General features: G+C 45.3%; 1 protein-coding gene across 2 annotated transcripts in view; it reads left to right on the top strand.

Annotated features, from left to right (window-relative positions):
• LOC134948838 (relaxin receptor 1-like) overlaps positions 1-24,132 on the top strand; it is a 493,409-nt gene extending 469,277 nt beyond the window's left edge. For both annotated transcript variants that reach the window (XM_063937087.1, XM_063937086.1), the window contains 3 exons: positions 2,251-2,661; positions 21,030-21,245; positions 23,291-24,132. In XM_063937087.1, the coding sequence (XP_063793157.1) occupies positions 2,251-2,661; positions 21,030-21,245; positions 23,291-23,478 (815 nt within the window). In that variant the 3' untranslated portion in view covers positions 23,479-24,132. The remainder of the gene's footprint in view (positions 1-2,250; positions 2,662-21,029; positions 21,246-23,290) is intronic.
• Positions 24,133-24,578: the final 446 nt, after the last annotated feature.

Raw genomic sequence — 24,578 nt, 5'->3', positions numbered from 1 at the left:
AGTTGTCCACATCCTCTGTTGGTTTGGCCTTCACCTTTTGACCTTCATTACTATTGACTTTAGCTAAAATGTATAGAAAAAAACAGAAAAATGTATAGAGAAACAAATATTCTAATTTAATGTTACTTTGAGGAAAAAAATATTGTTTTTCACATAAATGAAATATGAACAGGGAAAAGGGAAAAACTGAAATATTGTATCAGTAAACAGGGCTTTACATCAATTTTTCTGAAAAAAACAGATAATACTTATCAATCTTTATATAGTATGAAATAAAGTCCATCATTGTACTAAACAGTATCTTTAACAGTTAGGCAGTGTAAGCCAAGAAAGCGCTTGGACAGCCGTATTTTCTTTGACTTGCTTCACTAAAATCGTCACTGCTTGGCTCCCTTTTGTAATTGATCATACCTCCCAACTTTCCATATCGTGAAAGAGGGACACACGCGCGGTGAAGCCGCACGCGCTGCCGAAAATGGGCGTGGTCTAATGAAAGGGGGTGCAGCCTCGCGGGAGGACCCGCAATCGCGAGCCACGCCCCGTTTCCGTCACTGAGGGGACATGCCCAGCGGTCTGGCATGCCCCCTCTCCCTCTTACTCCAGTGGATAGACGCTGTGCGCATGCGCACAGCGTCTATTCACCGCTGCTCTGCTAAGCAGAGCCTCCCAGCAGCCCCCACCCCACCACCGTGGGACACTGCGGCCCGCGGGCGGGACAGCGGGACAGTCCCCAAAAAATGGGACTGTCCCGCGAAAATCGGGACAGTTGGGAGGTATGAATTGATTAATATTTCATATACCTAAACCTTCCTTGACAAAACTTGTCTAGTGGTTTTCGTGATTAGCCCGAACAGACAGACGCCTACTGGGGACTTAATTATATACTATGTAGAGAAAAGATAACTTTCAGTGTTAATCAGCCCTTAATTGCACATATCAACAACCCAGCAGAGAGAGACACTTTCTGAATTAAATAATATTCAAAAGCTATTTATCCATATAATTGGAATTTGAACATCACTGAAACACTTGTGATAGTCGAGCTACGACATGTGGACCTACAGTATGTTTACTAAAGTAAATTGTTTCATAAACTGTCTAGAGTCCTGTTACAAGCGAAGCACTACACCTGTGGACAGGGGCATTTTAAGAGAGAAGGGGGGCCGTGTGCAAACTCTGTCCGGGCCCCCCTCTCTCTTGCCTGCATCTGCTAGTAGACTCTAGCGCTATGCTAGAGTCTATTATTCATGCACAGGGCTCCTGGAAAATTGCATGGTGGCCATTTTCCTGGTGATTCCTCTACTGCGCATGCACAAAATGGCAGTGAAAATGTCCACCGCACCATTTTCACTGTGCTTTTACAGGGCTGTACAGTGGACGCCGGACTCCCTGGACCAGAGGCGTCCATACGCACCGCAATCACTGCACCCAATATAGATTCGCCAGTGCCTGTGAAAGCACTGTACATCACTATACATAAACTGTGTGATACTGTATATGTGCAGACCTGTTACCTTTAAAATGGTCAGAAATGATCTTAGGAACAACAAAAAATGCACAAAATAAGTTCCTCTTCCCCACATCACCCACTTGTCCCAAATTGATCCCACATACATATAAACCTTCCACTCAGACCCCCCACATCTCAAAGGATCCCCTGGATACCCCTACAGCAGGGGTTCTCAACCATGGTCCTCAAGACGGGAAGCACTCGATATACCGGCTGTTGGGATCCCGGTGTTCAGCATACCGGCGCCAGAATCCCGACAGCTGGGATTCCAACACCTACTCTCCCTCTTGGGGTGTCCACGACACCCCTGGAGGGAGAATAAATAGTGTGGCGCGCTTAGAGCGGCACCGTGCCACTGCCGGCATTCCAGGTATGCTGGGCGCAGGGATCCTGACAGCCGGCGAGTACTACTACACAACTCAAGACACACATGATAAGATTATCTGTCCAATCTTTCTGGTTGGAACAAAAATCTGATTCTTGAACATAAAGCAGAAGTTAAATTAGAATGAGGACCGCAATTGAAGAGCCACGTGTTGCTCATCACTGGTATAAAGCCCTGTACCCATTGGTGTTCATTATATATATTTTTAGTGTTAGGACAATGCAAAACCATGGCTTTTACTGCCACCACTCCACAGGTCTTATGGACTGGCAAATCCTGCAAAATTTGGTATTCTATAATTGTCACCAAGTGATTTGTAACATTCTGGATTCTAACACACCCTTTATTTATACAGGTGCAGACTGCCTGATGGGATTCTACCTTTTCTGCCTCGGTGCCTTTGATATAAAGTTTCAGGGAGAATACAACAAACACGCCCAGGCATGGATGGAGAGTTGGGAGTGTAAGCTGGTTGGCTCTTTGGCCATGTTGTCCTCTGAGGTTTCAGTTATGATGCTGACATACATGACTCTTGAAAAGTACCTTTGCATCGTCTTTCCATTCAGCCACTTCCGAGCAGGCCGTGGACAGACCTTAGGCACACTTGTAGCCATTTGGGTACTCGGCTTCTTTATTACCATCATTCCTTTCTTTAGCTATGACACATTTGGCAACTTCTATGGAAGGAATGGGGTTTGTTTTCCATTGCAGTCAGACAGCACAGAGAAATTTGGAGCAAGAAGATATTCTATCAGCATATTCCTAGGTAAGGAACAATCTGCAAGACTGTGCCGTATGATAAATGAACCACAGTGACTATTCTTGTTGCCATCTTTCTACCTCCAGTGCACTGCTGTACATCACAGTACTTTATTATTGTACAGTAAATCCCGTTTGCAGAACTATATGTCTTTTGAGATGGCATTGCTAAGCTCTGAATAGGGGGTTATTCGTTTGCAAACCAAAAAAGTTAGCAATTGGGCAAAACCAGGGGACACTGCAGGTAGGGCAGATGTAACATGTGCAGAGAGAGTTAGATTTGGGTGGGTTATATTGTTTCTGTGCAGGGTAAATACTGGCTGCTTTATTTTTACACTGCAATTTAGAATTCAGTTTGATCACACCCCACCCAAATCTAACTCTCTCTACATGTTACATTTGCCCCACCTGTAGTGCACATGGGCCCTCATTCCGAGTTGATCGCTCGCTAGCTGCTTTTAGCAGCAATGCACACGCTAGGCCGCCGCCCTCTGGGAGTGTATCTTAGCTTAGCAGAATTGCTAATGAAAGATTAGCAGAATTGCTGTAAAATCTTTTCTTGCAGTTTCTGAGTAGCTCCAGACCTACTCCTAGATTGCGATCACTGCAGACTGTTTGGTTCCTGGTGTGACGTCACATACACGCCCTGCGTTCGGCCAGCCACTGCCCCATTTCCCCAGGCACGCCTGCGTTTGTACCTGATACACCTGCGTTTTTTAGCACACTCCCAGAAAACGGTCAGTTACCTCCCAGAAACGCCTCTTTCCTGTCAATCACTCACCGATCAGCAGTGCGACTGAAAAGTGCCACTGGACCTTGTGTAAAACTGCATAGTTTTGTGTGAAAGTACTTTGCGCGTGCAAACTGCGGCCCATGCGCATGCGCAGAAATGCCGATTTTTGCCTGATCGCTGTGCTGCGAAAATCGTCAGCGAGCGATCAACTCGGAATGACCACCATGGTTTTGCCCAATTGCTAACTTTTTTGGTTTGCTAACAAATCTAGATAAAGCCCTTAGAACATTGGCCCTCATTCCGAGTTGTTCGCTCGCAAGGCGAATGTAGCAGAGTTACACACGCTAAGCCGCCGCCTACTGGGAGTGAATCTTAGCTTCTTAAAATTGCGACCGACGTACGCGCAATATTGCGATTACAAACGAGTTAGCAGTTTCAGAGTAGCTCCAGACTTACTCTGCCTGTGCGATCATTTCAGTGCTTGTCGTTCCTGGTTGACGTCACAAACACACCCAGCGTTCGCCCAGGCACTCCCACCGTTTCCCCGGCCACTCCTGCGTTTTTTCCGGAAACGGTAGCGTTTTCAGCCACACGCCCCTGAAACGCCGTGTATCCGCCCAGTAACACCCATTTCCTGTCAATCACATTACGATCGCCGGAGCGAAGAAAAAGCCGTGAGTAAAAATACTTTCTTCATAGTAAAGTTACTTGGCGCAGTCGCAGTGCGAACATTGCGCATGCGTACTAAGCGGATTTTCACTGCGATGCGATGAAAAATACCGAGCGAACAACTCGGAATGAGGGCCATTGTGCTTCATTTTAAATTAACATTAAAGCTTCAGATTCAAATTACACTCTGAATAGCAGTTTATGCACTATGAGGATTCTAAAATGAACATACCGCAAAGAGCAGTTACTGTATGTGCTGCAGCCTTTATCCACCAATCAGAGGCTAGCTAATGATTCCATTTTATGAGCTGCAGCAGGTGTTCTATTTGCATTGTCTTCTCAAAGTGGAATCTAAACTGGTTTATACTGTACACAGTTTATATACACTGTGTTTTCAATACAATCATTTAAACATTTAAATCCAATGACTGCAGTCTGTTTCCATTTGGAGGTATTCCACATATCATATATATACATTTTAGCCTAAATACCATCTAAAAATTCCCAAGATAGTGGGTGATCTGCCAGACCCCCTGAGAAAGTATACAAATCACACTGAAGGTGAGGAGGAAAAGCAGGAGCGGAAGAACCACAGAGGAAATTAGAGAAGAATTAGGAATTATTACATCTGTGTGCTTGAAAACGGACAGAATTTTTATTGTAATATACCTACCGGGATGTGCTGCCAGAAAATGTTGCCATTCTTCTGCTTTTAGAATGTGACGGCTTGTGACTAGTGATGCAACACTTTTTACTACTCAGTTTCTAGTGGTTAACTAGAGACCCGGACACTCATCATTATGCAGTGCAGTTGTTATGGCTGCAAATTGTTTCTCATTACATACACATGTGTGGGCAGTCTGAGAGGGGTCTATTTACTAAGCCTTGGATAGAGATTAAGTGGAAGGAGATAAAGTACCAACCAACCAGCTCCTGTCATTTTTCAAACACAGCCTGAGACATGGCAGTTAGGAGCTGATTGGCTGGTACCTTATTTCCATCCACTTTATCTCCATCCAAGGCTTAGTAAATAGACCCCTTAGGTTACTGTGGTTTAAGTAGGCATTGAGGATTCTGCTTCATTGCCAGTGATAGTTTCATCCTCAGTTATGCTTCTATGCTCCAGAAGAACGTTGTATTGATCTGCTATCATCTTGTGACCTCTGCACTGTCGGTTGCCTGCCCTGACCAGAAATTTGCTTGACTACGTAATTTTGTACCTTTATTTCTCTTACGTCCCAGAGGATGCTGGGGTCCATTTTAGTACCATGGGGTATAGACAGTTCCGCAGGAGCCTTGGGCACTTTAAGACTTTTTAACCGTGTGAACGGGCTCCTCCCTCTATGCCCCTCCTCCAGACCTCAGTTTAGAAAATGTGCCCTATAGACTGGATGCACACCAGTGGAGCTCTACAGAGTTCTGCTGGAAAATACTTTGTTAGGTTTTTTATTTTACAGGGAAGCTGCTGGCAACAGCTTCCCTGCTTCGTGGGACTTAGGGGGGAGTAGGAACCAACTTCTCCATTAGTTAATGGTTCTGCTTCCGCTGACAGGACACCATTAGCTCCTGAAGGGTACTGAACACAGCTCGAGCCTGGCTGCAGCTCACTCCCACAGCACTGCCGCCACCCCCTAACAGAGCCAGAAGAAAGAAGGCTGGTGAGTATACTACCGGAGTCCTGCAGAAAGGGGATCCTCCGGTCATCATTGGCGGCATTCAAGTACCAGCGCAGCGGCAGGGATGCTGCGCACCAATATCTCTCAGCAGCGGGTGCATGCGCGCTCTGAGCGGCATGGGTATACCTAATTCTCACTGGCAAAATTAGGGCACATCCCTGGTCCCTGAGGATGTGCTACCCCCAGGGCCAGTATAAAGATTCCCCATTCTGAGTCAGAATCGCGCCATTGCAAGGGGGCGGAGCTTCTCCTCAGATTCTACAGTTCACTCACTGCGCGCCATTTTCTCCTGCAGAACGCCACTGTGAGGATCCAGACGCAGATTTCTCCTCAAGACACGGTTGATACAAGTACCAGGGTGTCATAGAGGGGGAAGGGGGGAAGGGGGGAAGGGTGGTGTGTGTGTGTGTGTGTGTGTGTGTGTGTGTGTGTGTGTGTGTGTGTGTGTGTGTGTGTGTGTGTGTGTATATAACATGTCAGACATCGGGAGGGGGTTCTTCCCCAGAGGTACCCATTTTAGATGCACAAGAGGGTAATATGGTGGTTCTTCCCTCTCAGAAGGAGCCGGAGTGGGTGAGAATGTTGCAGAGTAATATTTCCATGCTTGCACAAAAATTCTCTGAGTCTTAACAGCAGACTATGTATTGGAGGCAGTCTGTGGAGGATGCACTGTTTGCTGATCCCTCCATATCATCTACTCGGGTCCCTTCCAGTTCCCAGAAAAGGTCTCTGGCCCAGATAATGCAGGGGGACACAGACACAGATTTCGACACGGAAGTCGACTCTGGGGATTTGAGAGGGGTAGACCCCAAATTAGCAAAAAGCATTCAGTGTATGATAGTCCCTATAAAAGAGGTGTTAGAATTTACCGATACAACACCTGCACCTGAGGAAAAGGATTATTTTAAATTAAATAAGAAACAGGTGGTGACTTTTCCTCCGTCAAAGGATCTTAATGCATTCTTAGAGGAATCCTGGTCTAACCCCAGGAGGATGCGTGTAGCGTACCCTTTCCCTGAGGAAGACAGGCGCAAATGGGAGATACCCCCAGTGGTAGACACCTCAGTTTCTAGACTGTCTAAGAAAATCGTTTTGCCTGCCCCAGGGTCAGCTTCATTAAAAGATCCTCCCGGCCTGTAAGTTAGAGACGACATTAAAGTCTATATATACCGCTAACGGTACATTGCTCAGACCCACCATTGCTTGTGCGTGGATGGGTAAAGTGGGCAGACAACTTGATATTTAATATAGACACAGTTGATAAGGATGACATAGTCCTAATTCTCATCCATATCAAAGATGCTGCAGGTTACTTTGTTGAGGCTATGAAGGATATTGGTTTGCTGGGTTCAAGAGCCTCCGCTATGGCGATTTCCGGTTGCAGGGCATTATGGATTTGCCAATGGAATGCTGATGTGGAATCAAAAAGGAATATTGAGGCGCTCCCTTACAGTGGGGAGGTCCTCTTTGGCGATAAGCTGGATGCCATGATTTCCACGACTACATCGGACAAGTCAGCATTTTTACCTTCAGCAGCTGTTCCCCCTAGTAAAGGGTATCATTCTCATACGATGCAGTCCTTTTGGCCCAACAGGTACAAAAAGGCTAAAGGTATGCAGGAAGAGGGCGGGGAAGAGGTAGAAAACCTACAAAACCATCAGGCTCGCAGGAGCAGAAGTCAACAGCTACTTCTGCTAAAACCACAGCATGACGCTGGGGCTCCCCTGCGGGAGTACGATCGGGTGGGGGCGCGTCTACTCATTTTCAGCCAGGTCTGGGTACGCTCAGATCTGGATCCTTGGGTATTACAGATAGTATCCCAGGGTTACAAGTTGGAATTTCAAGATCTTCCTCCATGCCGATTTTTAAAATCAGCCTTACCAGTTTCTGTTCAGGACAGAACAAAAGTGCTGAACGCAATACAAAAATTATGTCACGATGAAGTAATTTCCTTAGTTCCCGTGATACAACAGGAAAAAGGTTTTTATTCAAGCCTCTTTGTAGTACCGAAACCGGATTGCTCAGTCAGACCGATTCTAAACCTGAAGTCTCTAAATCTGTATTTGAAAAGGTTCAAATTCAAGATGGAATCCCTAAGAGCGGTGATCTCCAGCTTGGAAGAAAAGGAATTTCTGGTGTCAGTGGACATCAAAGATGCTTATTTGCATGTTCCCATCTACCCTCCGCATCAAGCATACCTAAGGTTTGCGGTGCAAGACTGTCACTACCAGTTCCAAACCTTACCTTTCGGGCTCTCCATGGCTCCGAAGGTGTTCACAAAGGTGATGGCGGAGATGATGGTCCTCCTTCGCAAGAAAGGAGCCGACATAATTCCTTACCTGGACAATCTCCTCATAAAGGCGAGGTCCAGGGAGAAGTTAGTGCAGAACATTGCATTATCCCTGATGGTCCTTCAACAGCACGGTTGGATCATAAACCTTCCAAAATCACACTTGGAACTGACGATGAGGTTATCATATCTGGGAATGATACTGGACACCGAGGTACAGAAAGTATTTCTACCGGTGGAAAAGGCTCTGGAGATCCAGAAGATGGTCAAACAAGTTTTGAAACCAGCATGCGTGTCGATTCATCAATGCATCCGCCTGCTGGGGAAGATGGTAGCGTCCTACGAGGCTCTACAATATGGCCGATTCCTTGCCAGGGTGTTCCAGTGGGACCTACTGGACAAGTGGTCGGATCGCATCTACACATGCATCAGAGGATAATCCTGTCGACAAAAGCCAGAATTTCACTCCTGTGGTGGCTACAAAGTTCTCACCTCCTGGAGGGACGCAGGTTCGGGATTCAGGCCTGGATCCTGGTGACCACAGATGCAAGCCTCCGAGGTTGGGGAGCAGTCACGCAAGGGGAATGCTTCCAAGGAAGATGGTCAAGTCTAGAAGTACTTCTTCACATAAACATTATGGAGTTGAGAGCTGTGTACAACAGCCTTCATCAAGCGGCGCATCTTCTTCAAGGTTGTCCCATACAGATACAGACAATGTGACGGCGGTAGCATACATAAACCGTCAGGGAGGAATGAAAAGCAGAGCGGCAACGGCAGAGGTGACAAAAATACTCCTCAGGGCAGAAAGACATGCAAGAGCTCTGTCTTCATTCCGGGAGTGGACAACTGGGAAGCGGACTTCCTCAGCAGACACGATCCCTATCCAGGAGAATGGGGCCTCCACCCAGATATCTTTGCGGGGTTAACAAGTCATTGGGGCGTTCCTCAAGTAGACATGATGGCTTCTCGTCTCAACAAGAAGCTTCAGAAATATTGTTCCAGGTCGAGAGACCCACAAGCAATAGCAGTGGATGCCCTGGTGTCAGTGTATCTATTCCCTCCACTTTCACTAATTCCAAAAGTTCTCAAGATCATCAGAAGAACAAAGGTTCGGGCAATTCTCATTGCCCTAGACTGGCTAAGGAGGGCTTGGTATCCAGATCTTCAGGAGTTACTACTGGAAGATCCTCGGCCTCTTCCTCTTCGCGAGGACCTACTTCAGTAGGGGCCGCTAGTTTATCAAGACTTACCGCGGCTACGTTTGACGGCATGGCTGTTGAGCACCGGATCCTAGCCCGTAAGGGTATTCCCAATGAAGTCATTCCCACACTTATTCTGGCCAGGAAAGGGGTAACGTCCAAGCATTACCAACGTATTTGGAGAAAATATGTATCTTGGTGTGAATCCAAGAAGTTTCCTGCGGTGGAGTTTCAATTAAGACGTCTTCTCCTATTTCTACAGGCGGGTGTGGATGCTGGCTTGAGATTAGGATCTATCAAGGTCCAAATTTCGTCTTTGTCCATTTTCTTTCAGAAACAGTTGGCTTCCCTTCCCGAGGTTCAGACGTTCGTAAAGGGTGTTGTGCGCATCCAACCTCCCTTTGTGCCTACTGCGGCGCCATGGGATCTTAATGTGGTGTTGCAATTCATTAAGTCGGACTGGTTTAAGCCTCTGCAAGAAGTGGAGTTGAAGTTTCTCACTTGGAAAGTGGTCATGCTGTTGGCCTTGGCCTAAGGCAGACGAGTGTCTGAGTTAGGGGCTCTGTCTCACAAGGGTCCTTATTTGATTTTTCATGAAGATAGGGCTGAACTGCGGACGCGTCAGCACTTTCTTCCAAAGGTTGTGTCTTCTTTCCATATCAACCAACCGATAGTGGTGCCAGGGGCTTCTGACACCTCAGCCGTTTCAAAGTCCTTGGATGTCATCAGAACATTGAGGACTTATGTTGCAAGAACGGCTCGGATTAGGAAAACAGAATCTTTGTTTGTCCTCTATGACCCCAACAAGATTGGGTGTCCTGCGTCTAAGCAGACTGTTGCGCGCTGGATCAGAGGTACCATTCAGCACGCTCATTCCACGGCAGGATTGCCGTTACAGAGTTCGGTAAAAGCCCACTCTACCAGGAAAGTGGGTTCATCTTGGGCGGTGGCCCGGGGTGTCTCGGCATTGCAGATTTGCTGAGCAGTTACTTGGTCAGGTGCAAACACGTTTGCTAAGTTTTACAAGTTTGACACCTTGGCTGCTGACGACCTTCAATTTGGTAAGTTAGTTCTGCAGGAACATCAGCACTTTCCCGCCCGTACTGGGAGCTTTGGTACTAAAATGGACCCCAGCATCCTCTAGGACGTAAGAGAAAATAGGATTTTAATAACCTACCTGTAAATCCTTTCCTCGTAGTCCGTAGAGGATGCTGGGCACCCGCCCAGTGCTCATTTTTTCCTGCAATTACGTTTTGTCTTTTTTACACAGGTTCTCATGTGTTAAGATGTTCACAGCTGTTGCTGTTGCGTTATGCATGCACGTTAGCATGGGTTATGTTGAAGGCCATGTTTTGCGGCATGTTTTGTATGGTGTGAGCTGGTGTGAATCTCGCCACTAGCTTAAGGTAAATTCTTCTCTCGAAGTTGTCCGTCTCCTCGGGCACAGTTCCTATACTGAGGTCTGGAGGAGGGGCAAAGAGGGAGGAGCCAATTCACACTGTCAAAAAGTCTTAAAGTGCCAAAGGCTCCTGCGGAACCGTCTATACCCCATGGTACTAAAATGGACCCCAGCATCCTCTACGGACTACGAGAAAAGGGTTTACCGGTAGGTTATTAAAATCCTATTTTTCTAGCTACTTCTTGGATGTTCCATATAATATATGTTTAGCATTAGCAGATATTTCTGGAAAATTAGATAAATAAAGGATGGTGAATATGCCCCTTAATCTGTGCAGTTGAGTTTTGATCATACACCAGCAACCTTTCCCAGAGAACTTTTTATGCTTTCTGGTACTTCAATGCTGTCAGGACTAGATCTTATCTAGCGCTACTGTATGTATATTTGAGTGAGTACAGTATAACATGACCCCTAGAAGGGTATATAGTACTCAATATAATATGATATAAAATCAGTATTGATGGTAGTAATGTGCTGATTTACAAAGTAATCAATAATTCAGAGGAAAATCAACCAAATAATATTGACACATTTATAAACAGACCCTAAAATATAAATGCAAATAAATAATAGAGTATTTAACAGTTATGGGCCAGATGTAATGCAGTGCGAGACGGTCGAGGCTCCAAGATTCTAACCAAACTCGTACTTTTTTTAAAGCGGCAATTATTTACAAGGCAAAACCTGTTTTTTGCGCTGCTCCTGCACCCTCTATAAGGGCGGGATGTACTAAGCCTTGAAAAGTGATAATTTCACAGTGATAAAGTACCAGTCAGCACTCTTATTTTTCAAACACGGTCTGTGACATGGAAGCTGATTGGCTAGTACTTTATCATCATGAAATTACCACTTTTTAAGGATTAGTACATCCCGCCCTGCCTCTCAGATAAGAACAGTAAATTGAGACTATAGAGGGCACTGGCTCACCACAATGCAACAGTTGATTAATGGAAACACATCAACTGTTGCATTGTGGTGAGCCAGTGCCCTCTATTGTCTCAATTTACTGTTCTTACCTGACAGGCAGAGCCGTACCTAGACAATGTAGTGCTCTGGTTGAGCACTACATGCAGACACAAGTTCCTACTTATCTCCCTTGAATTTTGGGTGGGGGCAATAGTAGTCACCCTTAATGACTGAGTGCAGCAATGTTTTTCTCTTCTCTTTCACTTAATGCATGGAGTGCTGAGGGGCAGCGTACCCTCCCCGCCGCAGCATACCCTCCCCGTCTGTGCAGCTGCACCCGGCAAGCTGAAACAGCTCCCGCAGCTGCTCTACTCACACTGTGGTCTGCTGTAAGCAGCGCAGAGTACCTCACTAACAAATAAAATTAAAATCTACAAAGAAAAATAAAATAACAAATGTGAACAGACAGACAGCCCTCCCCTTGTGAAAACATGTCTTGGGAGTCGACCCAAACACCACAAGAGTATGTACATTATAATATCCTACACAACACTGGGGGTCCAAGCCATGTCCTAGTAAACAACTGGATACTAGGCAGATGACCGTGGTAAGGTAACTGTTCCGATATCCCAATGTGACAGAGAGCTTTTTACGGGATTGGAACCCTTTTTCTCCTGCAAGAGAGAGACATATAGTTATATATACTGATGAACTCACATAAGTGAGTGTGCGACACAGCAATCTATAGCATGCATAGGTGACAGTGACACCGCAATATATACCAATAACCACACAAAGGTGAGTGTGAGACATACTAATATGTATATATAGCTTACAGAGATATGCATAGGTAACAGTGACACTACAGAGATATGCATAGGTAACAGTGACACAGTAATATATACTGATGAACACACCTAGAGGAGTGTGAGACACAGCAATATATACCGTACATAGAATTGCACAGGTCAGAGTGACACAGCAATATATATCATACAGAGATGCACATAGGTGAGAGTCACATGGCAATCTACAGCGTTCAAAGCTACGCATAGGTGACAGTGATGCCTAGGGGAGTGTGTACAGTTTACATTAGATGCCAAACCAGGCAGCATGGATCGATGTTTACACCAAATTCTGACCCTATCATCTGCATGTAGCAGAAGGAATTAAGATTTGTCAGTATTAAAGTAATTTTCCAGTCTAGAATATGATGAAATTTTTTTAGCCATATTCATAAGGCAAAATAATTATTGGTTCTAATGATGATACAGCGGCACACTGTCTAGTTCCTACTTCTCCCCCTTCCATTTTGGGTGGGGGCAATAGTAGTCACCATTGATGGTGGCACATAACACACAGCTTTAGATAGAGGTCTGTGCTATAGGGAGTGGACCGTTTTACTTGTACATATTAAGTACCACATAGCCAATTTAGGACCTAAGTCAGGTTAGATCGCAGTAAGCGATCCAAAAAGATGTGGGCACATGCGCAGCGCCCGTCCTGCGCATGCAGCCGCATTTTCTGCGGGGTGGGGCTGCAGAAAATGCGTTCGCCTCCGCCTGTCAATCGGAGGGGGGGGTTACAGGCAACGTCTCGTTTCCAGGGAGGAGATGGAGCGTTGCTGGGGTAGTGCGGCACGAATGGTGGCGGAGGCGGCCAAACAGGGACGTGTCGGGGGGGGTGATCACGGCAGCTGCGTGACATCACACGCAGCCACCATGATTGTGAACATGGCGGTGGGACTCCTGCGGGTGCGACTAACCTGCGCCAGCAGGAGGCTTCCACAGTTTCTGCTAACAAGCAGAAATTACGAAGTGTTCGCAATTTCTGCTTGTTGAACTGGGGGAGGCGGCGGTCAGCATGCTGGGCAGCCTAGCCCAGCGATGGGCGGCCCCCAGCATGCGATCCAAATGATAGCAAATTCTGCTAATTATCAGGATTTGCTATTCTTACTGAATTAGGCCCTTAATGCACCAAGACAGCACAAATAAATAAATAAATAAAAAGGCAGTAATCTTAGTTTGTGTGACTGTATAAGAACATTTTCCATATATTACTACAGGTTTTGTTTTTGTGATAAAAGGGAGAAATGCAGTTGATGGTTGAAAAGGGGTTGCAGCTGGGAACTGACACAGAAGGGCTGTATAGCAGCCTCACATCGGTGACATTGTTAGAACCAGCATTAGAAGGCCATAAAGAAAGAAGTCACAACAGGCAGCCCAAAAAACTGCAGCTAGTAGGATCAGGCTACTAAGCAGCGCCACTGATGAGTCCAGACTGTAATGGGAGGTGGAATCATAGGCGTTTCTATAACGGGTGCAGTGTGCGTGGTGTACACGGGCCCCTGGGTCCATGGGGGGGGCACACCGCACCCATAGAGTATATTTACCCCTCCGGAGTCCTGCGACGGCGGCCCTGCAATGCGGCAACACATCACTTGGAAAATGGCCGCCGTGTCCATTTACGAGTGATTTGCGTATTCGCAGTAGGCTTTGGCTTTATGCCAAAGAGGAGGGGGTCTGCAATGGAAGCTGCACGCGGGTCCCCCCCTCTCTTAAAACAACCCTGGGTGGAATTGAATATAGTATGCAGCTTTCTAATGGAACATAGGAGATAGGACCTATACACAATGCCCACCCATCCATTAAACATCTAGGACTTGAACCCATTGTTTCTGGGCCTTGTGGGAACAGGCCTACGGTAGCAGGTATCAGGGTGGAGTATCCAGCCACTACTTATTATTGCTACAGTGTGCAGCAAAACAGAATGTACAGCAGTCAGAGTTGAGAACTGCATAGGGTGCATTGAATGTTACAATGACTAGGGAAGACCCCCAGAAAGCACCAGAGATGCCAATAGAAGCCATCCATGTTATAGTCAGTCACCAAGAAGGAACAGGACAGTGGTAAACAGCAGGGCCGTAACTACTTGTGTGCCAGCGGTGCCTGGCACACAGTGCAGTCGCCCTGGGGGCGCAACTGCCCACATCCTCTAAAGTCAGCAGCATTGTAATGAGTCAGACAGACACATTACAAGCTGCCTGTGTGCACTGTGCACTGCCACCGGAGTGAGAAGAGCAGTGCCAGGGCAGGGCAGGAGGAGGAGGGAGGGGGACGTGAGAGCCGAAGCAGCGCAATGTAATTGGTGGCGGCGCCACTGCAGCTGTTCCTCTCCTTCCTCATTGGCTGGCTGCCGCTGTGATCACTGGGATGTACTTCCCACATCTCAGCATTCACAGCGGCGGCGGCCAGCCAAATGTGGAAGGAGAGGGACAGCTACAGCGGCGCCGCCACCAATTTCATTACGATGCTGTGGCTCTCTAGCATCCCTCTCCCACCTCCTCCTGCCTTGCCCCCGGAGCTGCTCTTCTCCTCGCTCCTGGCAACCCGACCACCCACCGGTCAATAGCTGTGTGGTTATGGATAGGTGAGGAGCAGTGACACACTCAGTTTTGTGCCTGGGGCGGGGGTCTGTGTTTGGACATACAGTAGCACCGTGTTTCTCAGCCTGCTCTGCCAGTAACTAACATGTCCTGGCTCAGATGTGTGTCCCTACAGTACTATCATTACACACGTTGTATGAGGCCTGAAGATAATAGATCTGGGGACGTGTATGGGGAGAGTGCAGAAAGTTTATAGCTCCAGTGCTGCCATGCAATGACATGTCTATTTTCTTGTCCTGATCCTTTTCATTTTAAAGTACTTTTTTTTCTAAAATCTCTATCTGTATATTAGCAGACAAGAGCGTACCTGCTCTGGACATATTTGCTAAGTTTTCTTATAAGCAGCATTTTTTATTATTAGCAGTATTATTATAATTGAATGCATTGCCTGCCGTAATGTGTAAAAAGCGGACTCTACCTGCCGTCGTGTGTAAAAGGGGACTCTGTCTGCCATAATGTATAAAAAGGGACTCTACCTGCCGTACTGTGTAAAAAGCGGACTCTACCTGCCGTCATGTGTAAAAGGGGACTCTGTCTGCCATAATGTATAAAAAGGAGACTCTACCTGCCGTACTGTGTAAAAAGGGGACTCTACCTGCCGTAATGTGTAAAAGGGTCTCTACCTGGTAGAGTGGCGCTACTGTGCGGTGTAATTTGAATAATGGAGACTACTGTGCACTGTAATATGAATTGGTAATTTTTTGTGGCCACGTCCCTTCCCTATGAAGCCACGCCCCTATAATGATTGCCCTATTTTAAATAAGGGGGGGCGCCAATGTCATTTCTTGCACACAGCGCTAAAATGTCTAATTACGGCACTGGTAAACAGCTATGGTGGTGCCGCCCAGAAGGCTTGCAGTGGCCCTTTTTGCTACGCCCTAGTTACGGTCTTGCTGACAGGACTGGAACACGATATGGAATTCTGTAGGGATGGTACTTTGAATGGCGCTACAGTACGCCGATGGTTCCATTGGTGGTTTACACCAATGGCAGGAAACCACTAATGGCTTGTACCATCGATAACTATCATTAATCCCACACAGAGTAACAGACAGCGACTCTGAGTGGCAAGTGGTACATGCAGAGCAATCAGGTAAGGAGGGCATAGAGTATATTTACCCCTCCGGAGTCCTGCGACGGCGGCCCTGCAATGCGGCAACACATCACTTGGAAAATGGCTATGTGGTTCATCCAGGGGTACAGACTACTTAATTAAACCCAGCACAGCACAGCACAGCATGCTCAATATGCTCAGTTTGGACAATTTATTATAACAGAGTTTCAGAACCTCGTTACTAACAACTTATATTGCAATATAATAAACGTTAATTGTGCAACGTATTCAAACAGTGCATTATTTGTTTATACATATACATTGTTAACTAGAAATCAGGGTTGAGCGCACTGTAAACACACATTTGTACAGACTACAGAGCTATGTACAGTGCTCCATGCGTTAAGTGAAAGAAAAGAGAAAAACATTGCTGCACTCAGTCTCCATGGTGGAGAACCATCACACCTCTGTCATCTATGGCCATCTCTAGTATTCTGCTGCTGTTGCCCATCTTCTTTGTAAAGGCTTTGTAAAACGTGACCATAGCCACCTTTTAGACCTCAATGCTGCTCCAGCAATTGTTTAGTTTCCTCGACACCCCGTCTATATTCCGATCCGTTACATCTCCAAAGGAATTTGCATCCTCTTAATGAACAGTTAAGGGTATGATAGAATTTAAATTATTCTGCTGCAAAATAATAATTAGAATTTAACCTGTTTGTATTAAATGTGTTTTTCACAGCTATTTCCACTCTGGAAAAATATTAAGAGAAAAGTTACAACTTTTTTTTCTTATACATCTAAATATACCGCTAAATAGTACATCCTGTTATGGCCGTTTCCACAGTATCTGACATCTTCTATGTCCATGACCTTCTAATCTTGATCACATTTAAGATTCATTCATCTGAGACCACTGCTGATTCTGCAACAGAGAAATCAGACTCTACTAGTTGCGCTTCACCTAATTCAAGTGCGCCAGTGACATTGCTAATTAGAGTGTGTGCTCTTCTGGGCTTTAGCTGGCCTCAACTCTTGTATCAAAAGTATTGCCTAAAGCCAACTTTATACAGTTAATAAGCTCTGGCATGTGTGTGTGGGGGGTGGTTGGTAAATTCAAGTAGTAAATCTCTTTACAGAAATTCCCTCTGGCAGATCTTTATAGCAATCAGAACAATTCAGGATTTCCGGTTTCTTGGCTGGCTTCTCAGCTGTGTCCCTTGCAGTTTTATCCTTAGTTTCTGTAGAACGAAGACAGACACATAAAATATATGCAGAAAAAATCCCTACTAATAAATAAACCAAACAAACAGGGGTGTATCTAGGGGTCCGAGCGCCCCTGGCAAAGTAAGGGGCTGGCGCCCCCACTACACACATTTGGAATAAGGTGTGAGTATTGGAAATGGGGCACGGTCTTGTGGGGGAAGGGTGTGGACACAATAGTACTTCCAATTCAAATTATGCCACACAGTAGTGTCCCTCATTCACATTACACCGCACAGTAGTGTCTCGTATTCACGTTACACCATCCCTCCCCCCTAACCCACCTTTCCCACAGCCTGACCTTAACCCACCCCCCTCCCCCAAAAGCCTCTTCAGTGGTGCCTAACCCTAACGCACCCTCCCTAATCTCCCTCCCTGCAGCCTAACCCTAGCCCTCCCGCCCTCGCAGCCTAACCCTAACCCTCCTACGTGGCTTGCCAGTGGAGTCTTTGGCACCAACTCAATCCGGATTTTGGCATTCTGCATCGCTATCTATGTTGGGATGCCAGCATCAGCATTCCGAGCAGTTTCGGGATGCTGGCGTCAGCTTTCCGACCGCCGGGATGCCAAACGCCGGCATCTTGACTGCATCCTGAATGAAATGCTAATGAGCTGCTGTGAGATGAGCCTCAAATGGAGCCAGCCATTAACCAAACACCATTAGTTGGATGGTAGAAGTGCTTCCTGTTAGAAAAAACATCAGGGTGCCATCACTTCCAAGATAAAATGATCAATTATACAATTAATTGATATACATTTCCTTAAACATGGCCATGAAATGGGTTCACTACGATATGCCGGCGGTCGGGCTCCCGGCGACCAGCATACCGGTGCCGGGAGCCCGACCGCCGGCTTACCGTCAGTGTGGCGAGCGCAAATGAGCCCCTTGCGGGCTCACTGCGCTCGCCACGCTACGGGCACGGTGGCGCGCTATGCGCCACACTATTTTATTCTCCCTCCAGGGGGGTCGTGGACCCCCACAAGGGAGAATAAGTGTCGGTATGCCAGCTGTCGGGATCCTGTGCGCCGGGATCCCGACAGTCGGCATACTGAAGACCACCCCCATGAAATAGGTAAGATATGTATTTTCTTTATTACACTCAACAAGTTAAAGTTTTCGCTTACTTACTACTTACTTACATTACATCTAACATGCATGAAAATCGTGTAGTTTTCCAGGTACTACAGTCCCTTCTCCCAAACACTGACACTTTTTTTATTATCTTCAACAACAAATAGATCTATAGCACTGTGCTATGTAACAATTGCTGTGTACCTGGTGAGAGTCTGTTACTGCCGGTGCGGCGCCAGTGTCCGGCAGCACTGCACTGCACTAGTGATCAGACTAGTGTACGGCAGCACTGCACTGCACTAGTGATCAGACTAGTGTCCGGCAGCACCACACTTGTAATCAGACTCACAATAAACTACTGTTCCCAGCAGCCCTTGCTGCCTGGAGCTTCCAACAACAAGGGCTGCTGGAAGCTGTAGCTTATTTTGAGTCTTATTACAAGTGCAGTGCTGCCGGACACCAGCGCCGCTCCAGCAGTAACAGACTCTCACCAGGTACAGTCTGACAGTACTGCTTTTCTATCCTTTGGCCGCGGGTGGCACAGCCAGGCGGCGCCCCCTCCTTGCCTGGCGCCCCTGGCGAGTGCCATCCTGGCCAATAGGTAGATACACCCCTGTCTGACAGTACTGCTTTTCTATCCTTTGGCCGCGGGTGGCACAGCCAGGCGGCGCCCCCTCCTTGCCTGGCGCCCCTGGCGAGTGCCATCCTGGCCAATAGGTAGATACACCCCTGCAAACAAACTTTCTCCCTGAGGCATATCTCTGGTATGAGGACGTTAGCACCACCTCTCCCCAGTTTGTAATCTGCAAAGGCAAATGTGCCAGGACTTCAGCAGTGTGTCTCACATCCTCTTATCACTGTTCCTGGCAGAGGCTTCGCTACAAGATCTTAAAACAGTACTACCTAGTATATCTGTAGACAAAGGACAGGTAAAAGACACAAGAGTCAGGTGTTGTCTTATCTACCTTCCAAGTGTCTCTTCTTTGGTTACCCACCAAAATGGTTCCCATCGTTGGCTCATGGCCACACATTAGCAGAGGAGATCGTGTAGAAACACAATACACAAATACACAGAGAGCAAATTACCATCAGACCCACCTCCATCGATGATTAATCCTCTGACTGTGAATCGTTGGTTGCCAAACACTGCCCATTAATAGACAACCCTAGTCTCTTTTCCGTCCTGGCTCTGGGGAAGGAAGGGGTGGGGGGGTTTTTTAACCCCTTGGTAAATGCTGCTATGGAGGAAGAAGAAAGAACTTACAGTAGTTTACCTAACTGGTATTTTTTTTATTATTGAATGATTTCTTGAAATAATGCTTGATTTAAGATGCTTGGTTACAGCATTTGTGGTCCATGCGCCAAAAGAAAAAAGCAAATGTTCTGTAAGAAACATTCCCTTAGAATGCACATTTAAGGTAAGAGGCTGGTCTGAGGCACTGAGTTACCTGTGTCAGTAATAGCCACGGTAATAGCCACTTGTAGCTCATTGAGTAGACTCTATGCAAGAGACTGCTTTTAGTGGATTGTAGGTAGATTAATGATCTAATGACATAGGGACGAATTCAGACCTGATCGCAGCAGCAAATTTGTTAGCTAATAGGCAAAACCATGTGCACTGCAGGGTGGACAGATATAACATGTGCAGAGAGAGTTAGATTTGGGTGGGTTATTTTTTGTTTCTGTGCAGGGTAAATACTGGCTGCTTTACTTTTACAGTGCAGTTTAGATTTCAGTTTGGACACACCACACCCAAATCTAACTCTCTCTGCACATGTTATATCTGTCCCCCCCTGCAGTGCATATGGTTTTGCCAATTAGCTAACTAATTTGCTGCAGCGATCAGCTTTGAATTAGGCCCATAATCCCTCACAGACTGTGGATAAGATTCAGGGGTGGACACTGCTGTCACCACATCTCTGTACGCAGCAGTTGTGCACGAACAGTTGTGCTGCTGCTGCAGGAGTTGTCTTGTGTAAAAAGAAGCCTCCAACCGGTTTCTCTGTTCTGCTGCTGCATCTGTAGACATAGCATCGGATCAAGTGCATGACCATCTGACATCTGAGTAACTCTCCGGTTACTCGGGATCTTCGGGTAAATCATGCTGCTGGGACAGTAACATTTTCCGCCACCAAACACCAGCAGCATGTCAGCCATGGGGCACTATGAGTGACATCATAAATCCAATAGCATAAACATCGAAATAGCGGCCACCTCTGAATCAGCCGTTAAGTAAAGACCATGTAAAGCCTCAATTTTCCAAGCGTTATGGAAGTCAGTTACAGTTCTTGCTTAGGAAAGTGTAGTTATACAGTATCATATTTGAATCCTATTGCTAATATGTAAACTTTCTAAACAATCACATTTGGAAGTAAATAAATTAAACTTTATTGTTATGAGTGGTTCTTGTTAAGGGGAAAACTGAGCAATTAAATAATAAAAGCTCAGCAGCAATAGAGGATATAGTTTCCCTTACTTTCCATAAGTTTGTATTGTTTGTTATGATTGTGTGACGAGAAGGAGAGGATTGTAATACTGACATGCTGAAGCATTTCTAAAGAAGTACAATAGTGCTAAACCAGCATTACTCCCACTTTATTTCTTCTCAGGACTGAACTTGTTAGCTTTTATCACCATCGTCTTCTCCTACAGCAGCATGTTCTACTCCATTCACAAGACCGGTGCCAAAACAGCAGAACGGAGCGTCCTCTCCCGCGAGGTCACCATAGCCAAGAGGTTCTTCTTCATAGTGTTCACCGATGCCCTCTGCTGGATTCCTATATTTCTGCTGAAGGCTGTGTCACTCACCGAGGCAGAGATTCCAGGTGGAGTACAATACGACCATATCAATTAATCTCTGATTCATTCATGAATTTTACAAAAGAAAGAAAATAATAAAAAAAAAATTATATATACAGTATATATATGTGTGTGTGTGTGTGTGTGTGTGTGTGTGTGTGTGTGTGTGTGTGTGTATATATATATATATATATATATATATACAAAAAGAAGATGTGTGTAGACTGGTGCGCTTCTTCTGGATTCGACCGCACGGTAAAAAACTTTTTCCGTGTTTCCGTGTATGTAGAGTCGGTGGTATAATAGCCGCAAAGTGGCTAGTAGCAAAGTTTCATAGGATTTATATAAGTCCTAGCAAAGTCACGTGAGCTTTGAATAAGTTATATTAAGCACCTTCCGCTCTTCAGGGCGGCAGCTCAGTTCCTCAGTATACCAGAGGTGTATGGCATGGATTCTGTAGTAAAAAAGAGGAGAAGAACAAGCGCCTATGGTGCAGTAAGTTTTGTATGTGTTGGACAACACTGAAAATGATGTATATAAATGCGTACCAGAGATTTTCTTTAAACCACGTCAAAATAGATAGATGTCAGTCAGGATATTTCTTGCTATCAACACCATCTAGAAGTCAAAGAAGACGAGATCGCCACATGGCGCAGTATTGCAGGATAGAAGATAATTTTCCCCAAAATAAACCTTATTAGGCGTACCAGATTTTGGATGTATAATCAGCATGAACATCTATCAATTGTGTGTCCAGAGAGATCCCATTCAGTCCAGTACACAGGGTATTTGTGAAATCAGTCGGAAGACTGGAAAATTTATTTAGATTAAATGGCTATAAAACAACACTCAAATGTAAATATAAATAAGTTTTAAAAGAAATATAAAATAAAGCTTAGCTTAGTGGCAGTTTGATCATCTGCTCAGGTCTCAACGCGTTTCGCCAAATAAGGCTTCATCTGGTACGCCTAATAAGGTTTATTTTGGGGAAAATTATCTTCTATCCTGCAATACTGCGCCATGTGGCGATCTCGTCTTCTTTGACTTCTAGATGGTGTTGATAGCAAGAAATATCCTGACTGACATCTATCTATTTTGACGTGGTTTAAAGAAAATCTCTGGTACGCATTTATATACATCATTTTCAGTGTTGTCCAACACATACAAAACTTACTGCACCATAGGCGCTTGTTCTTCTCCTCTTTTTTACTATATATATATATACATACATAAACACACACACATATACCTCTACATAGATAGATTTTTTTCTTTCAAAGTCGATTTAACTTAGGCTTTAGTGGTTCTAAACACTATAATCTCTTTGTCTCTAATGACCGCTGGCTGAAGTCTGCACTTTAGACAAGCTTTTCAGAGATCATGAATCGTCAAATCTACATATTATTGTAATTTGGTTATGAAGTTACCTTTAGAAATCCCCTTGCCCTTTTCATATTAAAAACTTTACTTCTGCTACTCACTGTTTATTCCTCTGGATTATATGCCACTGAACATATGGGGGCAGAGGGCGAGTTGAACGTATATACATATGCATGTTCTCAGACTGCGCATGTTCCTGAACCGTACGCACTGTGTCATATGGAGTGTTATATCGAATCTACACTTAAGATTGAAGAGCTGTAACTAGGATATATTGGAGCACTATCAGGTAGGTGATGTTCAGCGAGGGTGACAGCAGGCTATGAATAGTTGGATGTAGGTGTAAATATGCCTGGTTAGAGGCATATCTTTTGCAACTAGTATAGGGCATAGGACAGGTGCTAATTGGTAGGAAACCAAGAGTACAGACAGTGGGTAGACGCAATGCAGGATGCGCACATCTCTATATATAGCTAAATATGCATAATTGTTTACATGCATGGATACTAACTCTCAAATCAGGCCCCTGGTGTCCAGAATCTATTTCGGTTGGATTGCGGTCATGCAGGGATTCGGGATTACACAGAGCTGAAGGAAGGGGTCAGTAAGGGAGACTAACCTGCTACAAAGTAGACAAACTGTAACCTTGTTTTTAGGCAAAATAAATAAACCGTTCTCTCTTGATTTCCAGGCACCATTACCTCATGGGTTGTGATCTTCATTCTGCCAATTAACAGTGCGCTGAATCCCATCCTGTACACACTGACGACGTCATCCTTTCAGGAAAAACTCAAGCAGTGTCTGCAAAGTAAAAGACACCAACTCCAAGATTCTGGCAAAAACTTTACTCTGGTCTCTATAAACACCAACACCGCCTGACTCTGCCAGTATTGTACACTGCACAGAGACTACATAACTTAAACACTTGCTGGACCCCTGCGGTTCCGATTTATTATCTAATAGTTGTGCCTTTTATAAATCCCTGGTTATCAGTCCAGAGGGAGTACAAGAACACAACATCTTCTGGTGGCGGAATTAGGGGCAACACCTCATGACATATGACTGTGCCTTTCAGTCCTAAAACTATAGGGTTTAGGACTATGCTGCTTAGAGGCACATAGCACTTTTCAATGGCGATGCTGTCTCACATTACTAACGTGGACATTAAAATACCAGAAGACACCTGTGAATAATGGACTCTTGGCAAACTTTGAAGATGAGATATATTTCCCCAACACAGATATCAGCAAGGTGAACACCACACTGCACCCAAGTTTATAGGACGGGAGCTTAGCTATCCTTCACTACAGCTGTGATAACATTGGAAAAGACTCACTGTAAAATGACATGGACCATACTTATAAACAGGGGAACATTGCTACTTGGCAAAAGTGAAGAAAGAAGTTGCTGAATTGAAGACTCTTGAACAGATAACAACATAAGTGTTAAGAGTTGGATTTATGGACTATATATACACAATATGATGTAAGGGGGAATATAGGTGTACATATATTTATAAATTCCTTATTACAAGCCCTGGTATATTTTCATTTTTGACCGATATGTGTATAATAGTATACTTTCTAGTTCACTTTTCTTTTAGTTCTGAAGGGTTCACAGTAGAACAAAAGGAACACAGCCTGTCCTGCCCGAGCTATTTGCAGTATTCTGCTTCATAAATAATGATTATCCTCGCTAATCCCAAACTATCAGAAAAGCACAATTCTCTAATGACAGTGATGCTGCTTGTTGTGTATACCAGGTGGTTTCACTCCCAGACCAGTTGTTCAGACAGTGCAGAGACCATGTACTGTAATAAAATGACACAGACAGGCAAAGGGCCCGATTCAGAGGGTGCAAGCTCCCAATGTTTTACTTCTGCACATGCATCTTGATGGTTACCGGCAGGGGATACAGTTTTGGAATTTCATAGAGATTAATTCAATTTTGACTGGGGGGTGTTGGGGAGGGGGCTACTG

The sequence above is a fragment of the Pseudophryne corroboree genome, chromosome 8 (assembly GCF_028390025.1).
Source record: "Pseudophryne corroboree isolate aPseCor3 chromosome 8, aPseCor3.hap2, whole genome shotgun sequence".
NCBI lineage: Eukaryota > Metazoa > Chordata > Amphibia > Anura > Myobatrachidae > Pseudophryne > Pseudophryne corroboree.
Note: the sequence above shows the minus strand (reverse complement) of the source record. Positions and strands in the feature narration are given on the sequence as shown.